Source organism: Bos indicus x Bos taurus, chromosome 15 (genome assembly GCF_003369695.1).
Source record: "Bos indicus x Bos taurus breed Angus x Brahman F1 hybrid chromosome 15, Bos_hybrid_MaternalHap_v2.0, whole genome shotgun sequence".
Taxonomy (NCBI): Eukaryota; Metazoa; Chordata; class Mammalia; order Artiodactyla; family Bovidae; genus Bos; species Bos indicus x Bos taurus.
In genome coordinates, this window is record NC_040090.1 from 7,324,953 (window position 1) to 7,345,101 (window position 20,149).

The following is a 20,149-nucleotide window of genomic DNA, read 5'->3' on the forward strand; positions in this document are numbered from 1 at the left end:
CTCATTGGGACCCGGCGGCAGGTCGGAAGTGGGTTGGAGGTGTGGCGGAAGTGGCTGGGGAGTGAAGGGACTGGGAGGGGGCGGTTCCCCGTGAGACAGAAGAGCCGGATGTTTGCAGATCTTTGACAGGCGTGGCAGGGAGAGCGGTGCCCCTCCACGGTGAGCTGCGGGGTGCTGGGTCTCCCTGGGGGTGACGGGGGCAGGAAAGGGACCGGTCAGATCTTCTGAAGGAAGGGGGTTCGGATGGGGAGGATCGGAGCAGAACCGCGGAAGGGAGCGAGGATGGAGTGGGGCCTGGGAACCTGGCCTTCCCGCTGCGCGGGCTTTGCTTCACTCGGATCTGAAGTGAGAGGACTTTACTTCCTCGTTCCTGGCCGCCTCGCTGGCTGTCATCGAGCAAGCTTGTGGGAAGGGGAAGTCTCCCTGGTCCCAGCTGGGCAAGCACAAAGACCAAGAGGTTTGGGGGAAGAAGTATTCCACCTTTGCCATTTCTCGGCAAATTACATTTTCGTATTCGTGACATGGGATACTTAAACCCAAGCCAGGTTTGGTAAACCATGAGTTTCTGTGCAGATGTGATTGTAGTTGGAAGTTTTGCCGCTGTGTTGTGAGATTTGCATTTTCACAGTTCTGGAGTCCCACCTAGGAGGGCGATCCCAACGCCAGAGAATACGATTTCATGTTGTTTATTCCAGTTATCCACGGAGGAGATTAGGGAAGAAGCTTTACTTTGCCCTTTTTGTAGAACTTTGAGAATCGCTTGAATAACAGTCCCTTAGAGAAGTATTGAAGGAATTGACCTGCACAAAGGGACCACCTTAAGGTAGACATGGATTAGAATCTTGACTTTGCTGTATGACCCTAAGCAATTGCCTTATTATTTTTTTTTTTTTTTCTGGTGCTGCTGCTGCTGCTGCTGCTAAGTCGCTTCAGTCGTGTCCGACTCCGTGCGACCCCATAGAGGTTTCTCAAACTGTAATGGGTTTTACATACCTCTCTTGTTTTACATAACCTCACTGGTGCTGTTGTGAAAAAATAATTTGTATCCAGCTCATGGATGGTTGGTTCCCTTTTCCTCTTAGGATACAAATTGACTTGTTCTGTTACTCAAAAAAATAACTGAGCATCTACTCTGTGCCAAATGTAATTTTGAGTAGGTCAGGCAGGCTTTCTTAAACAGGGCCTGTGAATCCCTTAAATTTCATGCAAGATTTCACGCATGTGCTGATTTTGCTGAGCGAAAAAGCCACTAATTTCTCCAGAATTTCAGAGAGCTCCAGGACTTCTGCCTAAAATGATTCTTGAAGATTTTTGTAAAGTTCAACATTTTACCAACTGAGAAGGGAAAATTTACTCTGAAAGTAAAGGCTTCGCAGGTCGCTCAGTGGTAAAGAATCCACCTGCAATGCAGGAGATATGGGTTCCATCTCCGGGTTGGGAAGATCCTCTGGAGAAGGAAATGGCAACCCATTCCAGTATTCTTGCCTGGAGAATCCCCATGGACAGAGGAGCCTGGTGGGGTCACAAAAGAGTCGGACATGACTGAGTGACTAAATAACAACAAAAAGAGTGTTTTGCAGAGTGGTGCAGGACTTGTAAGTGACAGGAGTCTTGGGCAGCCAGGATACTTTTTTTCCACTATTTTATGTTCCAATTTCCCTGTACTAGCTTCCCTTCCCCTCCCACTGAATGGGAGCTGAGCTTCTGGGCTCACTTGGGCAAGAGCTGTTGGTTGGAAAGTGATGAGAGAGGCCGGACTGGCTGGGAGGGGGAAACAAGAATGATTAGTTGTGCTGGAAAAGGAGGTTATGGGGCAGGGGAGAGGTCAGTTTGGAAGAACTGGCAAAATGCGACAGTTACTGGAAGAGGTGGGGTTAAGCTCATCTCCCTTTGAGAGAGTGTCCCTTTCCCTCCCTCATACATACTTCAACTCCCAGCTGTTTCTTCTAATCCTGTTGTCCACTTTAGCATAAGTATTTTAGAACACTGGACAATTATATTTCTAGGAGGAACCTTCACTTCTGTAGATGAGGAAATTAGGCCTAGATAGGAAGAGGACTTGCTCAGCATTTTGTGACCCACACAGCTCTATGGCCCAGGTCTTGGTGTATCTCATTCCATGCCTTTTTCACAGCATCAAATACCCACCGTGAGCAGGAAGACTTCTCTGGAACAGCTGGGGGCAGGGCTGAAGGAACGCTTGGTGTCTGGGCAATAACCCAGCAGAAGGGATGGAGAGAAGGCTCAGGCCTGGAGAGGGTTTCTGTGAGCTGCATTCTGTCCCTGTTACCTGGCGAGAGGGGTCTCCCTGGGGGAGCCTTCACAGCCTCCTGGCTGAATGCTGGGGCAATGCTTATTCCTGAATTAGGTGTTGGAGGGTCGAAACGGAATGGGGAGCTGGGGTGAGGGGTACAGCGGCACTCAGTGGGAGAAATGCATTCCCAAACAAGAAAGGACATCTTTCTTGTGTTTGTGGAAAGGGACTTTTGCTCTGGTGATAAGCAGTGAATAAGGGTAGCAGGTAAGGCCAGAGGACAGGAAGAGGAAGAAAAAGAAGTTGTGGTGTGTGTTTTTTGGGTGGGGCAGGGGAGTTGTTTGGCAGCTCAGTTTTGGCTTCAGACCTTCAAAGAGCTTTTACCACTGAAGCAGTGTGGTTGCTCTGGTAACAGGGTAGTTGTTGCTAGTTTGTTGCTACATAAGGAAGTAGGGAGCTGCTGGTTTGCCATCCAGAATCTTTGCCAAGACGTGCACAGGAGGTTGTCACGTTGCTCAGAGGTGTCCAGGGTCTGGATCTGGGCCCACAGTTCTCGCCTCTTCTCCCCTACCCGCGTCTGGGTCTTGTCTGCACTCCTTATCTGCCCTGCTGAGTCTCTGACCATATATGTCATTTTTCGGGGCTCCAGGAATGCAGTGGACTTAGAGCAGCCTCTCCTGCGGGGTTGGCCGAATGGGTTGAATTAAAACTCCCCTCCCTCACACATCTGGTGAGCTGGTGAAGGCAGAAGGGGTGAACTTCTCGTCAGGGCCGAGGGCAGAAGGTGCTGCCTCCAGCTGCATGCAGCCGCGTCCCTAAGGCCAGACCCCAGACGCGAGCAGACCCAGCGTCGGAGCTGGCTCTTCTCCCTGCCCGCCTGTGGCAGCCGCTGTGTTAGTCTCCACCTCCCGGGTCTCTGCACTCTGGGTATCGTGGGCTTCCTCCTCCCCCACCTGTACCCTCCGATCCTTAAGGTGGTCTGAAACCAGCATCAGGAGGTCCCCACAGAGTAGAGTGGGCTTGGGAGCCTCCAGGAGCCTGCAGATTGTCCGCGGTGACTGGCAGGCAGATTGCATTTCCTGCTGCTCGATCCTGTTCTGGGGCAAACCCAGCTGGGCCCCGTGGCTGTGGTCTTTTTCCTTTGCCTCTGGCCACCTCCTGCTCCCAGGACCACAGCTGACCCGTTTCAGGCAGGGATCTGGAGCAACCCTGTGCTCCTTAGATTCTTGCGCAATCTTTTCCCCATAACTACTGGGGTCTGGGAGGCGTCCGTGCCCTGTGACCCTGAAGGAGAGGGGCACGGGCCTCGACCCTCCGCAGCTGGGATGGCAAGGCTGACCCAGCGGGGCAATGGGCAGTGCAGGGTGTGGCGCAGCCCTTCCACATCCAGCTGGAGGGGCCTGATGGTGGGCACTGAGCCGTGCCCTCTGTTGCCCCAGCTGCCTTTCCTGACAGCGTGCCAGAAAACCATGGAGCCAGGAAAGCCAGGCACTCCATGGCGCTCTTGGCACGGGGGAGAGATGTTGAGGAACAGGGACAGAACAGGGGAGCAAAGAGTGGGGGCCGGAGGGCTTGCCGTAGAAGACATGGGTGAAGAGAGTGTCTCACTGAGCAGCCAGCTCCCTTCTGTCTCTCAGGGTTCTCTGTGGGTTCTGCCGTGTGGAGCTGTGGGGTGCAGGCTTGGCCATGGACCCGCTCTCAGAGCTGCAGGACGACCTGACCTTGGATGACCCCAGCCAGGCTCTGAACCAGCTGAAGCTAGCTTCCATCGATGAGAAGAACTGGCCCTCAGACGAAATGCCCGACTTTCCCAAGTCAGGTGGGCGCAGCCCAATGTCAGCAGCCTTTGGGTGCCTTAGAAGGGGAGACTCCCCTGCACTTCCTGTGGAAGGAAGACCCTGGGAGGACGAGGTGGGGGCAAACAGATCAGCCCCCATCAGAGCAGGTCAAATCAGATGAGGGTGGGGCTGGGGCACAGGCCTTACCTGGGAAAGGGCCAGAGAGCACGAATCTCAGAGGGGGACGTTAGCGCAGCCCCCGGCTCATCCCCTGACTTTGCCGTGTTCCTCAGATGACTCCAAGAGCAGCTCCCCAGAGCCTGTCACACACCTGAAGTGGGATGACCCTTACTACGACATCGCCCGGCACCAGATCGTGGAGGTGGCAGGTGAGCGCCCCTGCCCCCCAGCCCGCACTTAAGGAAGCCAGCCCCTTCTGCCTGAGGGCAAGGGGCTGCAGGGGAGGGCCAGGCATGACCCCTGACTGGGGAGCTCTTCCGGTTCCATGTACCATTTTTTTTTCTTTTCAAGTTCACTTTATTTTTGTTTTTTGTTTTTTAATCGGAGGATGATCGCTTTACAGTGTTGCGCTGGTTTCTGCCATACAGCCACAGAAATCGGCCATCAGTGCATGTGTATACACACACCCCCTCCCTCTCGGACCTCCCTCCTCCCCCCAGCCCCACCTCGCCCCTCTCGGCCACGGCAGGGCACCAAGCCGAGCTCCCTGCACTTCGCATTCTTTCAACAAGCAGACTCAGTTGTGAGGGCCGCTGGGTCTGGTCACCCACAACCACCTCCCGACCTGTGACCTGGTCTCCGTTGGCGGATGGCGTGTGGGAGGCATGCTGAAAGCCCTGGGTGTGATTCCCAGGTCTGCCTCTGAGCGCCTTTCCTCCTCACAAGGTTGCTGAGGTGATGACGGCAATGAATGTATGTCAGGGCCTGGCCCACAGCCAGAACATAGTTGGCCCTGAACACGTGTTCATGCGGCTCCCTGCCCTTTGCCTCAGGTCAACTTTGCTACCCCAGGAATTCCGAGGAATCCCAGGGAGGTGGCAGTCCCTCTGGGGAAACCCCAACTCTAAGGAAGTCTGGAATGGCAGAGCCTCCTTGCGGGAATTAGGAGCCACGTGACTCCTGGGGCATCGGGTTCCCCACACATGTCCTACCTGCTAAGAACAGGTGTGGAGGCCCCCTAGAGTCTTGGCCTCAGTGAGTGCCCACCCTGCTGTTCATAACACGGGGCCCAGAAGACCCCTGCAGCAGGGAGGAAGCAGAGACGTTGATGACCTGGTTTCTGCCCTTAAGGTCCTCCTGCTGAAGGAGGAAATTGAAACTGTAGGATCCTTTGTCTTTCCTTCAGCTGTAAGCAGGGTGACAGCATGGCCCTGCTCTGAGGTCTTGGGGTGGACTAAGGGAGCCAGATGGCTTGTGGCCCCCGGAGCCCTGCACCTTGCTGGCCGAGGGGTACCTGGAGGCATCTGGCCACAGGGAAGGGGCAGGGAGCCCCATCTCTCCTGAATGCTGGGCTCGGGGAGGGGTGGGGAAGTTGAGAGGGTTGTTCCTAACGTTTCAAGGAGTTTCCTTGGCATCGATGTCCCTGACGCCTACCCTGGTCTGGTTTAGAGAACTTGGTGGTGGCCTCTCTCAGCCCTACTTAAGCAAGGCCAAGAGTTCTTTAGTGATCTGGTCCTGCCCTGAGCACAGGAGGGTCCCTTGAAGGTTTAGAATTTTCCCCGCTCCAGGAGATGGACCTGGTTGGGAGTGTCTGATGTGAAGGAGTCTGTCTCCTGACCTCCTCCTGGCGCATGTGCCCAACTCACCGGCACAGCAGGGTAGGCTGCCCCCAGCCCGCCACGGATGTGACCCTCGAGAGCCGAGCGGCAACTTGTTTCTGTCTCTCCAGGGTGTGATGAGCCTGAGGGGGCCCAGCCAGGTAGGTGTGTTGCTGGCTCTCCGTGCTTGGCCTTCTCTGGGCTGTGGATCAAGAAGGACTCTTGGTGGAAGCCAGGTGGGGCCAGCTTAATTGCAGCCCCACTCCCAGGAGCTGGGAGCTGGTGGTGCCGGTGGGGGCCGGGTGGAGATCACAGAGGATTATAGGAGGTTTGACAGCGTGGGAGCTGTGCAGGGACACATGCAGAGCCCCAAGGGCACGGTGCCCCAGAGGAGGGAGGAGGCCCTGTCCACGGCGGGTCTTGGGGCTGCTTGGGAGCCGTGGCCTGGCCTGAGTGCTGGCTCGGGGCCCCTCTCGGGAGGCATCCCCCGTGCGTGTGCCTCTCTGAGTGCTGAGAGGCGTTCAGATTGGCACTGCCCGAGCAAGAGTTGTTTGATGAAGACTATGGGAACGTCCAGGGAGTCGTTTCCTGGCCTTGGAGCCCCTCCTGCAAGGGGCAGTGCGTTACGTCCCCAGCTCCTCTGCAGTCCTCCGTTGTCCTTGCTGGCATGCTCCACAGTCAAAGCTGACTGGTCCACATGGGTTCTTTCCAGTGGCGTGCTGGTAAATGTTTAATAGTTGGTCCTCCAGAAAGGAAAAAAAAAACCCAAAAACTGTTACTGTACTATTTGTAGCATTTTCAGTTTCTACCTGCCAATAGCAGATTTCAAGCCACCAACAGTGATGGCAGCTGGCTTGCAGAATCGCCGGCAGTTTAACCTTTGTGCAAACGTGCCCCAGCTCCCACCTCCCACCTCCTCGGCTGCCTGCTCTCAGGTTGTGGGAGGGTGCTGGTCCGGCCCATCCAGAATGCCTGCTGGAGGAGGCGCGCTGTGGCTGACTAGCCCCCAGGTTCCCCTGGGAAGTTCCTGATTGGTGTCTGGGGAAGGCAGAGGTTTCATTCTCAGGCGGCTGGTCTTTTCCTGGCGCTGTTCCACAAGTGCCCGGCCCGCCCTCTGAGCCCTCTCCCTCAGTGCTCTGGGGACACAGCTTCTTCTTTCCCTTCAGTCTCCAGGGTAGAAGTCTGTTCTGAGATCAAGAGGGGACTCCCAGGCCTTTTTTATGCATGCGCCTTGGAGGAGCAGTTACCCTGCCTACTGGCAGATGCCCGAGCTACCCAGGACTTGGGCAGCTGGGGCTCCACTCCAAGGAGGAGAGGGCAGGCCCTGGGCCTGGGGCTTACCCACGTCTCGTTCCTTGCTGCTCGGAGATTCTTGCCACCCAGTCTCTCCCTGACCGCCCCCCTACCCCCGACTTTGTCCCTCATCCCCATCCTGACTTCACTTGCGTTTGTAAAACATTTACTTTGGAACAAGCCCAGTAGTCAGCATTGAGGATTCATTGAGGAAAAATGTACACTCCTTCTTTCACGGATCATACAGTCCAGTGAAGTGGTTCTTGAAGTGGTCAGGCGGCCTCCTTAGGGATATGAAAGGTATGGCCCTCTTTTGCAGAAAACACACGCATGGACTGGTAATATCTTTTCTCTAACATCATGGCGTTGGTGGGTGCCCATTGGTGGAACCCCGGTTCAGGATCCAGTGTCCCATTTACAAGGTGCTGGGGCAGCTGAGTGGTGGAACCACAGGCCTCTGGCCTCTCACCTCAGCGGCTTGCTTAACCTGTTACCAGCTCTTTAAATCCCAGGGCCCTGTGAGCTCAGACCTCCCGCCCTGCCAGAGTCCTCAAGTCTGCCAGCCAGTGTGTGTGTGTCAGTCACTCAGCCGCGTCCAACTCTTTGCAACCCCATGGGCTGCCGCCCACCAGGCTCCACTGTCCGTGGAATTCTCCAGGCAAGAATACTGGAGTGGGTAGCCATTCCCTTCTCTAGGGGATCTTCCTGGTCCAGGGATCGAACCTGGGTCTGCTGCACTCACCAGCCAGTGAGGGTTACCTTACTGTTGGAAGGCAGTGATGACAGTCTTTCAGAATCCTCGATGCTCCTCCCAGCATTCCCCCTGCACCCTGGGTGTTTCCTCTATTCAGAGAAGAGTAGAGAGATGATGCGTTCCCCCTCCCCCCTCCCCCAGCCACAGGCTCGTAGTAGGAGGCCGAGGGGTTATTAAGCTCCCGACTGTATACAAGTCTAACCTTCGTCCTTGCCCCCTGCCAGCCTGCTCTTCCTTCTGTCGGAGTCAGTGGGAAGTGAATCAGAGCAGGCAGCAGAGCCACCCGCCGCTGGCCGTGAAGGAACCCAGCGCCTCAGGATCTGGGCCAGGCTGGGAAGGAGAACAGGTGACACCTGCTCCTTCAAAATAGACCTGCTGGATGGAGCGGCACCGTCTCCTCCTCAGGAACGCTTGCAGAAGGATCTCGGCTTGTGAAGTCTGGAGAAAGTCTGCCCTGCGCTTTGGGAAACTGCCTAGAGCAGTCTCATAACCCAGATAGCACTGTGAGCAAACTCAGAAATAGAACTGTGCCGGGCTGACCTGTGCCAGGCGACCGGCGCTTCCTGAATCCCCGTCACGTTGCTGGGCTCTGGACCAGCCCTGGACATTCAAAGACTGACACAGTGGCACCTGTCTGTGAGCTGCTCATCACCCCCAGAAGAGACAGACACGAAGACAGTTATACAGGAGAGTCAAATCGTCGTGACAAAGACGGGTGACAGTTCACGCGGGGAATTGCCCCTGGCCTGCCCCAGGGAAGGAGGAGAGACACAGGCTTCTGCTTGGGACGAGTCTTAAGGGTTCAGAGGAGATAGCGGAGAGGAGCAGAATTGCCTGGTGGAAGTCCTGTCTGTCTGGCATGAGAGGCAGATGCTGAAGCCGCCTGCCGTGCACTGGCCTGAAAGCGTGTGGAGTGTGAGCCTGCCACGGGGGGATATGGGGCCAAGCCTGGATAGTCCTGTGAGCCTTTCTGAGGGGCTTTTACACAGCTCAGGATGGGGTTCAGGAGGAAAGGGGAGTCAAGGCAGGAGAGACAGGCGCAGGTAGATGTTTCTAATTCTCCACAGCTGGAAGTTGGGGCAGTTTAGAAAGAAGAATGGAACCAGTCTCTGGGCCTGATGGGAAACCTGATCCAGGAAATTCTGGGAGGGCCCTGGCTAGCACCTTTCAGGGCCAACAGAGGCTTGGCAGTGTTCTGAGTGGAGATGGGATTGTTGGAGGGGTTGATCCAGAGGCTGAACATGATAGTCGGACTCCTAGGAGCCTGGGAGGTGCAGGCTCAAGCCAGAGCACCAGCAGGGACTGAGGCCATGCCGCCCACATTCCAGAAGCCTGCCTCAGCCTTGAGCAGAAGGGCAGAGCATTGGCAAAGCACTGAGTCCTGGGTTAAGTCACTGACCAGAAGGATCATGAAGACCATGGTTCATTAAACATGGAGAACACTCAGTAGTAAGGTGTCAAGGAATCCCTTAGTCCTCAGAGGTGAGAAGCAGACAGGCCATGTGGGCTGTGTAAATGGCTTTTTATTTGCCTCTGCAGGAGGGGCATTAGGTGAGTGTGGTCTGTGACTCTGGAGAGTGTGAGGCTAAAGATGAAGGGAAGGGCCCTGGGACATGGGGCATGGGGGCCGAGCCTTATCCCCACCCGGCTTTGTTTGGGGTCCCTGGTCCACACCCTGGAAGAGCGTCTCACCTTGGGAGGCTGTCTCATGTCTCAGAAGCTCCCCGGCTTCATGACAAGGCCAGATGGTCAGACCATGAAATAGTGACTCATTTTGGACAGACATCCCTCAGGGACACCATGAGCGCTTTTCCAAAGCATCATAAACTCCTTCGAACTCCACGTTCTTTAGAATATCCTTAAGGAGAAAGAAATGATTTGTAGAAATGTCCAGAGATCAATCAACTGTGGCCAATAGTTCTGATAGTAAAAATCAGAAAGTGCTGTTAGTAGTCAAGACAAAGACATAACTATTAAGTCATCAGACTGATTTCCTCGGTGGCTCCAGGCTTTCTGAGAAGGTGGCTCCAAGAAGTTTTTCACATACAGGCTGTTCAGAGCGGGTGCTTCTGGGATAAGCGTGGAATTATAAGATGATGTGTGGCAGTTGCTTTGGCGGCTGTGACTTGTTTTGTTTTCTTTAGTTATGGTGAAATTTACATAATGTAAAATTAACGGTTTTAAAGTGTTTAATTTGGTGGTGTTTAGTACATTCTCTGGAGAAGGCAATGGCACCCCACTCCAGTACTCTTGCCTAGAAAACCCCATGGACGGAGGAGCCTGGTGGGCTGCAGTCCATGGGGTCACTGAGGGTCGGACACGACTGAGCGACTTCACTTTCACTTTTCACTTTCATGCATTGGAGAAGGAAATGGCAGCCCACTCCAGTGTTCTGGCCTGGAGAATCCCAGGGACGGGGGAGCCTGGTGGCTGCCGTCTGTGGGGTCGCAGAGTCGGACACAACTGACGCGACTCAGCAGCAGCAGCACGTTCTCACTGTTGTACAACCACTGCCTCGGTCTAGTTCCATCGTTTCGTCCGCAGTTTCACCCGTGCCACCCCCATAACCACGAGCGTCAGGCCCTAGTCTCCCTTCCTCCCAGCACCTGTAACCACTGACTTGCTTTCCTTTGCTACAAATTGACCTACATAGCTCATATAAGTGGGACCAAACAGCATGTTTCCATTCAGGTTCTTTCACTTAGCACCCTGGTGTCAAGGTTCACTCACAATGTGGCATGCATGCTCCCTGCCTTTTTATTGCCAAGCAGCAGTCCACTGCACAGAGACACCACATCTTCTTTATCCACCCATCCTCTGATGGACATTTGGGTTGTTTTCCACCAGGCGTGACTCTTCAGAAAGTCATATTGTATTTTTTATACCCCGGGTCAGCAACCCTGAGAGCACCCTGTCCTTTCTTCAGTGACGTGCCCTCGAGTGCAGGCAGCTGCACAGAGGTCTGTCTGCACGGCCCCCGAGCTAAACGGCACGGGTCTCCAGGCCTGGCCCCTTTCAGATCCTCGCCTGACTGCTCATGGCTGATCACACACTTACTGTCTTCTGTCTTTCTCCACACCTAGGAGATGACAAGTACGGGCGGAAGATCATTGTGTTCAGTGCCTGCCGAATGCCCCCGAGCCACCAGCTGGACCACAGCAAGCTCCTGGGGTGAGTGCCCACGGAGGGTGGGGGGGCAGTGGTGGGCCGCGTGCCCGGATCTCTCCTGCTGCGAGGCCGTTTTTCTTCCTGCCCCTTCCTGCCCTGGGAGCACCGAGCCAGCCACCTCCCTCAAGGCCTCCCCTCTTCTGCCGAGCCGGTTGTCTCACTTTGTTTATCTGTCCTTGGCTGCGCCGGGTCTTGGCTGCTGCACAGGCTTTTCTCTGTGTCAAGCGCGGGGGCTCCTCATTGCAGTGGCTTCTGTTGTGGCGGAGCACGGGTTCCAGGGTGCTCGGGCTTCAGCAGTTGCAGCACGTGGGCTCAGTACCTGCGGCTCCCGGCTCTAGAGCACAGGCTCGGTGGTTGCGGCACACGGGCTCAGTTGCTCCGTGGCATCTGGGATCTTCCCAGACCAGGTGTGCAACCTGCATTGGTAGGTGCATCCTTTACCACTGAGCCATCAGGGAAGCCCTGTTTTTTTATTTTAATAATTTTATTGAAGTTCGACTGTGCTGGGTCTTCGTTGCCGTGCGGGCTTTTCTCCAGTTGCAGTGAGCGAGGGCTTCTCTTCGCCGGGGCTTCTCTTACTGCGGACCACGGGCTCCAGGGCGCACAGGCGTCACGAGCTGCAGCTCCTCAGCGAGCCATTTGACGTCTGTGGGGTGGGCTAGGAATCAGACCTGGTTTCTAGTCCTGGAAGCCATCTGCGTGACCTTGGCAAGTGTCTTCATCTCTTCCAGCTTCTTTTCACTTTTCTTAGGGGATGATACAGCCCTTGTTCCTAGGAGGAGTGAGATACTGCTTGGGAAAATACTTTGAAAAGTCAGTTACTGTCCAAACATGAGGCCTGATTAAGATGATGATCAGTCTGAGGCGGTTACAGTTGTTCACCATTTACATGAATAATTACCATTAATTGTATTTTGTGCCACATCTGGTGAAATGACTTCTGTACGTATGTGGGTTCTGATAGCGAAATGGATGAAATAGCTCTGGTTGGTCTGGAAATCTCCGGGGGCAAGTTCGAAGGCTGATTGAAAGTAGAAGTTTGACAGGCTCTGTTCTGATAAGTGTGGGTCCTTGGGCCCCCACCAGGCCTGCGCTGGGCCCACAGCGCGTGTGTGCAGGACCCGTGGAGGCAAGGCCATAGCTGCCTTCCTCCTGAGGCTCCTCCTCCGTGTGTGCACAGATTCCCATCTTGTACTCCTTTCCCGACCACTTCAAAGCACTCCGCTCGGTTGAGAATATCTGCCCTGCCCTTACCAGCTCTTTGGGGGTCCTGAACGGTTGTGTATATGGAGGGGCTGGTGTGGGGTCAGGGACAGTCTGGGGCTGCTGCAGCAGAAAGGCGTGGGGGCGGGGCGGGGGTGGCGGCATACAGTCTCTGCAGTCCTGTGAGCCAGGGCCGGGCCGCGTCTCTGCAGTCCTATATAACTGCTTTCCCTCTAGTCTCTGGAGCCCTCCTCCTGGGGCTCCTGAGCCGCGCAGGCAGGCAGAGCCTTGCCCGGGCCTGTCCTGCGGCCCAGCCAGGAACAGGCCAGGGACCCCTGCCTGAGGGGGGCTGACTCACATGCCCTCCTCTCTGGTTTTATCTCAGCATCTGGCAAGGCATGGGACAGACTCCTGGCCGAATGATGGTCTGAGTGGGAGGAAGTCAGAGGAGGAAGGTGGGAAAGCACCCAATTTTCAGGAGCCAGCTTGCCGAGTAAGGCTGCCCCCTACTCGGGGGCTTTCGGAAGCCCTCTGTCTTACCCAGGAAGACACCCATCCTGTCTTACCACCTCCACCCAGCCTGGCAAGGAAACCTTTCATCTTGCATCAGTCCTGTCATCTTGTTTCCAGCCTGATTATCTCAGGCTTGGCTTTTCCCAGCTGTCCAGTCAGATCTGGGGGGTTGAAACAGAAAGTGCCTGAAGCTTGGATGCAGAAGACCAATGAAACTCCAGCCCTGCCATTAACTAGCTGTGTGCTTGGGTCAGGTCTCTCCTGAGCCCTATAAAAATAAGAATTGTGCTCACTTCACCAGGTTGGTGTGGGCCTTAGGTAAGAAAATATACATGAAATGCTATTGTATCCATCTGTATCACAGATTTCAAGAATTTAGAAAAATGTAGATAGCAATTAAGAAGAAGTACAGAGAGCAATAAAATGTCCCATAAACCCACCACCTAGAGAGAAAAACCACTGGTAATATTTCACGTCCTATTTTTTTTTCTGTAACATGTATTGGACTCTATAGTCAGTTTTATGTATTACATAATGTTTTTATCTTCTGAGCATCAGACATTCCTCAAGGACATCCTTTTAAAAAATTGTTATCGATATATATGTGTCCAGGAAAGCAAGCACATTATGTACACTACTTGATGAATTTTCAAAAATTAAATACACCCAAGTCATCCACACCCACAAACCTCTCTTTGCTCTTCCAGTCACTGCCCCAGTGTAACCACTGTTCTTACATCAGGCTTCACAGATTGGTTCTGTCTGCAGAAACATCCTGTGGGGCATTCTATTTATGGGTGTCCTGTGATTTATTTAACCAATTCCCTACTCTTGGACACTGAGTTTGCTGCTCATTTTCCCCCCCATTATAAAACAGGCTATAATGAACAGACTTTTATTAAAACACTTCTGTCCATCTCTGAGTAGTTCCTTGGGATAAATTCCTGGACACATTTTTACCAGGTCAAACAGTATGAACATTTTATAGCTTCTGATAAATACCACTTCACTGCCCTCCCAAATGTCATAACATTTATCAAAGGATGAGTGTATTTTCACTACGACCTTTGCTGTTTCACTTGTCTTTGTAAATAAATCAATCGCGCGGCACACAGGCTCTTAGTTCCCCCGCCAGGGATTGAAGCCATGCCCCTTGCAGCGGACGCTCTGAGTCTTGACCACTGGACCACCAGGGAAGTCCCTAACTTTTGCTGTTTTACAGTTGCGAGATGCCCTCTTTTTATGTGACAGCTTTTTTTGCCAAGTGCTCAGTGTGTATAAGGGGTAAATTATTGTGCAGTGATGATGATCAGAATTAAGATAATCAGTCTGGCATCAGGCACCTCACATGCCCACCAGTGCCGTCCCAGCCGGGCACCCGTGGACCAGCGTTCAGGTTATCCTCTCTGGGTTAGGTCAGATTGTGTCTGGGCACTTAGTCCCATCCTTGGCCACTTTTCCCGGCTCCTTTCCTCCTTCCCTGCGTCTCCTTGGAAGCCCTTAGCATTCTTGTGTGCCCAGCCTCCCCACATGGAGCAGCGTTCCTCCTGGGACCTGGGAGCTGTAGGCCAGGCAGGACAAGGGTTTTCCCCAGGGCTCCTCTCCCTCTCTGGAATTCATATTCATTCACTTCCTACTTCCCCACCTCAGATGAGCCCAGCAGCCACCTGTGTGTTTGTATTAGATGGTAGGTATTGTGCTGTGAGGATTGGGAACTTGAACTATGGGTCCTTGGTCCACAAGCTGTCCAGAGAAAACACTGGAGCAGGAGAGAAGGTCCTCTGTCCACTCTGATCCCCTATTACAGTGCTCCGCAGCCAGCCCAGCAGGTGTAAAAGGCAGACCTGTCCCATGGTCAACATGGCCAAACTTGGGAGTCAGTTCACCTCCAGGCTCTCCCACAAGCTTGACCTCTCTGAGCCTCACTGCTGTCACTTGTAAGAGGGGAATAGTGTCAGCCTCCATTATAATGAGGAAGGCGTGAGATAGTGTATGCTAAGTGCTCGGTAGACACTGAAAGCTTAATCCTGACAAATGGTGACCGCCATCATCATTGACTCACAGCAGTCCCGTGAGGGGAAACACTGTTACCATTTTGACTGGAGGTATGTGAGGTGGCTCCAGTAGGAGTCCTGGTCTCCTGACTTCTGGTCAGTGCTCAGGAGAACTGTTGTTGCTACTGTTATTCCTCGCCCAGCCCGGCTGTTCCTCGTCCACCACAACATGGTGACCAGTGGTGCAGCCAGAATAGACCGGGCGGGCCGCGGGGGCGGCAGAGGGGGCAGCTTCTTGGGGCACGGGGTCTGTCTTACCCGGGCCTCCCCTGCGGACACAGCAGGCCTGAGTGGGGCTGTCCCTTGCAGGTACCTCAAGCACACCCTGGACCAGTACGTGGAGAGCGACTACACGCTGCTCTACCTACACCACGGCCTCACCAGCGACAACAAGCCCTCCTTCAGCTGGCTCCGGGATGCCTACCGGGAGTTTGACCGCAAGTGGGTGGGGGCCTTGGGGGAAGCTCCAGGGCCCGGGGGCCAGCACCTCTGCCCTATGCTGGGCTGCCCTCTGCTTGGGCAGGAGTGTGTATTCCATGCCCCAGGGGAGGCAGGTGCCCCCCGACCTGGGTAGACGGAACACTAAGACTCCCAACTTGGAACGGCCTGGGCTTGAATCCCAGTTTCTCTGCTGACTCCCTCCGTGACCTTTCATGCTCCTTAAGCTCTCCGAGCCTGTTTTCTAATGTGTAAAATAGGGCCGCAGTGGCACTTAACCTGGCAGGCCTACCTCGAGTCATCGAGTCAGGAAACGCACATCAAGGCCCAGCTCTGCCTGTCCCCTGAGCGCCTGTTCTGTCTCTGCAGGTACAAGAAGAACATCAAGGCTCTGTACATCGTGCACCCCACCATGTTCATCAAGACCCTGCTCATCCTCTTTAAGCCCATCATTAGGTGTGTGGGTCCAGGGCGGGCCCTGGTCTCTCATGCCCCACTGTGTGCTGTGAAGCAGGTCCCCAGGAAGCCACCCATCCTGGGGACAGACTGGTCAGGCCTCTGCCTGACCCGGGTGGGCCTTTGAGAGTGCATGGAGGCCTGCTGGAGCTGGCCCGCCCTGGACCCACATGTGTTCTGTCCCACCGACAGCTTCAAGTTCGGGCAGAAGATCTTCTATGTGAATTACCTGAGCGAGCTGAGCGAGCATGTGAAGCTGGAGCAACTGGGGATCCCCCGCCAAGTGCTCAAGTGAGGCCGGGACTGGGGCTGTGTGTGCCCAGCGGGCACTCTACATGCAGGTCATGCCTGTGTGGGGAGAGCGTGCCGGCCAAGGGGAGAAGCAGCCTTGAGACCCCCCGGATACACCGAGGATGCAGATGTAATGAGAAAGAGGCAGTACCTGGGGTCAGAGTGAGCGAGTTCAGGTCCCATATCTGCCGCTGAGAAGCTATGTCACGGAATCTTTTTTTTTTTTTTTTTTAGTTTTAAGTGGCGTGTAATTGCTTTACAATGTTGTGCTCCTTTCTGTTGTACGGCCACGTGAATACACTCTGTGTGCACAGTACAGCTCCCTCACCCTGGAGCCTTCCTCCCTGGTGGACAGAGTAGGGGAGGGGGAGGGGTGGACAGGTGAGAGAGTAGCCCTGAGATACAGACACACCTTGTGTAAAACAGAGAGCCAGTGGGAAGCTGCCGTCTGACAGGGGGAGCTCAGCTCCCTGCGTGTGATGAGTCTTTTTGAAGTCTTCACTTGCTCCTGGGCAAAGCTGGGTTGGTTGGAGGACTGTATGAGGTCACCCATGTAAGGCAGCCCAGTGTCTGACACACAAGAGTTGCCATAGTGACCGCCCAGCCAGGTCAGGGGCCCGACCCTCCCCACTGCTCCCTTAGGTATGACGACTTCCTCAAGTCTACACAGAAGAGCCCCGCGACCGCCCCCAAGCCCATGCCACCACGGCCCCCTCTGCCCAACCAGCAGTTCGGGGTCTCCTTACAGCAGTGAGTACGCGAAAGGTGGGGTGGGGCCGGCATCCGGGGTGGGGAGGGCGGCAGGGCCCTCACAACCTCGTGCCCACAGGCTTCGGGAGAAGAACCCAGAGCAGCAGCCCATTCCGCTTGTGCTGCGGGAGACCGTTGCCTACCTGCGGGCCCACGGTGAGTGCCCGGCGCGCCCTCCGCCCTCGGGGAGCTGCGGGGCAGGGCTGGGTGGGGTCCCACGTGCACCAGTACCCTCCCTGACCCGGATGGGAAGCCCAAGGCGCGCGGAAGGGGTTGGGGGAGTCCACACAGCGCCCCAGAGCTCTGAGACTCACCAGGCCTGGCCGTTTGCCAGCTCTCACCACTGAGGGGATTTTCCGGAGGTCGGCCAACACCCAGGTTGTCCGGGAAGTTCAGCACAAGTACAACATGGGTGAGTGGCCCCCAGAGATGTGCTGAACCCCGAGGGCCGGTGCAGATCGTGTGTGTGTGTGTGTGTGTGTGGTTTCTTTGGCATTTGGTATGATTACACGGGTCTCACTCCTGCCTGCTTGTCCCAGACCCACTTCCTCCTAGATGAGGTTTCTGGAGGGAGGCGAGGAACTGCCGTGGTGTGTGTTCAGGGGCCCCACTCGGCAGACAGCCGGCCCTGTGCCCCTGTCTCGTGGGAGCCGGGGCTTGTGATCAAGGGGGCGGCCAGGATTGGCTGCTGGGCTCCGGGCCCCGCCCAGCGCCTTTCCGCGCCCCGCCCTCGCGTCTCCAGGGTTGTCTGTGGACTTCGAGCAGTACAACGAGTTGCACCTGCCGGCTGTCATCCTCAAGACCTTCCTCCGCGAGCTCCCCGAGCCCCTGCTCACCTTTGACCTCTACTCGCACGTGGTGGGCTTCCTCAGTGAGTGGCCCCCTCTTCCCTCCCGAGCGTCCGCAGGGTGGGGTCGCAGCTGGCCTCAGAGCGCGCCTGTCCGCCCAGGAAAAGTCTGTTTGGGGGTCTCCCTCGAAGCCTCCTGATGGGGCTTCCTGAACCAGTCTGGCCATGGGCCCGTGTGACCCAGGCGCCCGTTCCTCACAGACATCGACGAGAGTCAGAGGGTGAAGGCCACTCTGCAGGCCCTGCAGACGCTGCCTGAGGAGAACTACCTGGTGCTGCGTTTCCTCACTGCCTTCCTCGTGCAGGTAGGGCTGGGGGCCGGCCTCTCCGCTCCCCTGGAGTGGGGGTGGGGGGCGCTGCTCCTGGACTTGGGTGCCGGCGCGGGAGGCAGGGGTCTGTGGTTTCCGGCTGCAGCTCCCCCCTCCAACCCGGCCGTTCCTCCCGCAGATCTCGGCCCTCTCTGACCAGAACAAGATGACCAACACTAACCTGGCCGTCGTCTTCGGCCCTAACCTGCTATGGGCCAAGGACGCCGCCATCACCCTCAAGGCTATTAATCCCATCAACACCTTCACTAAGTTCCTCTTGGATCACCAAGGGGAGCTCTTTCCTAGCCCCGATGCCAAGGGGCTCTGAGTGCCCGCCCCGCCCGCCCCCTGCTCCGGCAGCCCCAACTCTGGACTCTCCCTCCTGGCTTCAGCCTTACCGGAGCCAGGGGATCCTGCCCGGAAAAGGGGCTCTGAGTCCCCTAGGAGAGGGAAGCTGGAGCCCACCCCCAGACAGCTCCTCCTCCCTTTCTGGCTGGCCCACCTGGCCGGCCCTGAGGCCTCACTGTAACCACAAGACCTTGTCTCTTCGCCTTATTCTTCTCACTGCCTCCTTGGGTCCCTGGCTCCTGCGAGGCTCTGTGGAGCTGGCTCCAGCAGCCACTTCCCTGCTTCCTCCTGCCTCTCTCCGTGGCAACTGGAGATGCCAGAATCACTGCCGGCTGGGCTGGTAGCCGGGGCTGGTCCTCCCCCTTCTGCCTGCTGGGGAAAGAAAGGCTAAGCTGGTTGGACTGGCCCTGCTGAGGCTCCTCCCTGTCTGGGTGCAGGGAGCACCCAGATGACAGCACCCTGTTCCTGTCATCTTCCCTCTTACGGCTCAGCCTTTGGCACTTCCACAGTGAATGGACAGCAGCCTGGAGTCCCACAGCGGCCTTCTCTTCCGCACATCCTGGGTCCGCCTTTCCCAGATGGTACTGCCCCCCAGGGCGTCCTCACCGCCCCCCTGGTTCTCCTGCCAGGACTGGGAGCTTGGGTGACAGGGCTGCGTCCCTGCCTCTGTTCAGAAGAGAAGCCCCACTCTCAGCCCGGCAGTCCCCTAGGGTCTGGTCAGACTGGTGACCAGCAGCGCCCCACCCATGCCCCGCCTTGACTCTCCTCCCTCCCCAGTTGGACAGATCCTTGGCCTCGTCTGTTGTGGAGGCACAGGGGGGGCCCTGCTGGCTGACTCAGGGCCTCAGATGGCTGGTGGTTCCTTCCTCCAGTTGCAGACTCCTGGAGGGGCTGGGTAGAGACTTTGCTGATTAGATTGGCCCCTGCCAGGTAAGTTCTAGCAGCCTCCCCCAGGACCTGGTAATGGCGGAGGCCCCTCTTTCCAGCTGTCCCTTCCTGGTGAACCTCCTTCCTGAGGCCTTGGTCAGAGCCCACACCGTGGAGGCCTCACTGACCAGCCCTGCCCCATCTGCGAGTTGGGCGTGGCCTGGGCCCTGACCTCACTGGGCTCTGTCCCCAGGACACTGGCGTGTCAGGACCCCCAAGGACGGATGTGGCTGTTGCCAGCCACTGTGTCTCCAGGCCAGGCCCAGGCTTCTGCTGTCTACCTTCCTTTGTATATCAGGTGTTGCTCACCATCCCATTTACTGGGGAGCCTCGTGGATCTGTTTGGTCTCTCTCCTGTCCCCCGCCCTCACCACTAGTCTTTACCCTGGGGATGCGGGGACCTGGGCTGTGAATCAAGCGTTCACATTCATGCTTAATGGCTTCCTTGGCACCAATCGTGTATTTTACCTTTGCACTTTTTATATTTCAGTAAAAATCGAGATGGAAAACTTTGCATCTGGCTGATCATAGAAGTGGGCATGGAGGCTCAGAACCGGGTGGGAGGTGCAGTGTTGGGTAGTGGCAGAGGGGCAGAGGGGCCGCAGGACGCCCCCGCCCCATCCGTCTGACCCTTTCCACATCCTGCTGGTATGAAGCCAGCTTTCTGTCTTCCAGGCTTACCTTCCATTCTTTCTGCACCTGTTGCATTCCAGCTGGCCCCCAAGCGCTATATCCTATTAACCAGGACCTCTGTTCCCCAAACAGAGCGGACTGTGGTGGACCACAGCACGAGCTCTGGAGTCAGACCGGGGTTTGAATCCTGGTTCCATCACTCGCAACCAGCTCTGACTGGTAATTGTCATGCAACTGGTCCCACCACTGAGACTGTCGCTTCGTGTCTCAGAAGATCAGAAATACAGTTGTCCTTCCTAGATGTGGGGGATGTGTTCCAGCCACCCCCACCCCGAGATACCAAAATCTAAGGGTGC

General features: G+C 55.9%; 1 protein-coding gene across 3 annotated transcripts; it reads left to right on the plus strand.

Annotated features, from left to right (window-relative positions):
* The first annotated feature begins 32 nt into the window (after window positions 1-32).
* ARHGAP1 (Rho GTPase activating protein 1) lies at window positions 33-19,674 on the plus strand. 3 transcript variants are annotated; one of them, XM_027562470.1, is made up of 13 exons: window positions 33-159; window positions 3,892-4,073; window positions 4,326-4,421; window positions 10,941-11,028; window positions 15,105-15,236; window positions 15,603-15,689; window positions 15,882-15,980; window positions 16,623-16,730; window positions 16,810-16,886; window positions 17,065-17,142; window positions 17,473-17,601; window positions 17,779-17,882; window positions 18,025-19,674. In XM_027562470.1, the coding sequence occupies exons 2-13, from the start codon at window positions 3,941-3,943 to the stop codon at window positions 18,211-18,213; spliced, it is 1,320 nt and encodes a 439-aa protein (XP_027418271.1). In that variant the 5' UTR covers window positions 33-159; window positions 3,892-3,940; the 3' UTR covers window positions 18,214-19,674. The 3 variants fall into 3 exon arrangements, with proteins under 3 accessions (XP_027418271.1, XP_027418272.1, XP_027418273.1); XM_027562471.1 differs by having other exon boundaries at window positions 42-159; window positions 3,874-4,073; XM_027562472.1 differs by lacking the exon at window positions 33-159 and adding an exon at window positions 2,981-3,181.
* Window positions 19,675-20,149: the final 475 nt, after the last annotated feature.

Excerpts from the sequence above, each read along its gene's own strand:
- ARHGAP1 (XM_027562470.1), top strand. The coding sequence starts at position 3,941 with ATGGACCCGCTCTCAGAGCTGCAGGACGACCTGACCTTGGATGACCCC. Across the intron at positions 17,143-17,472 it reads TCAGCACAAGTACAACATGG|GGTTGTCTGTGGACTTCGAG; the intron begins GTGAGTGGCCCC and ends TCGCGTCTCCAG. Across the intron at positions 17,602-17,778 it reads GCACGTGGTGGGCTTCCTCA|ACATCGACGAGAGTCAGAGG; the intron begins GTGAGTGGCCCC and ends CGTTCCTCACAG.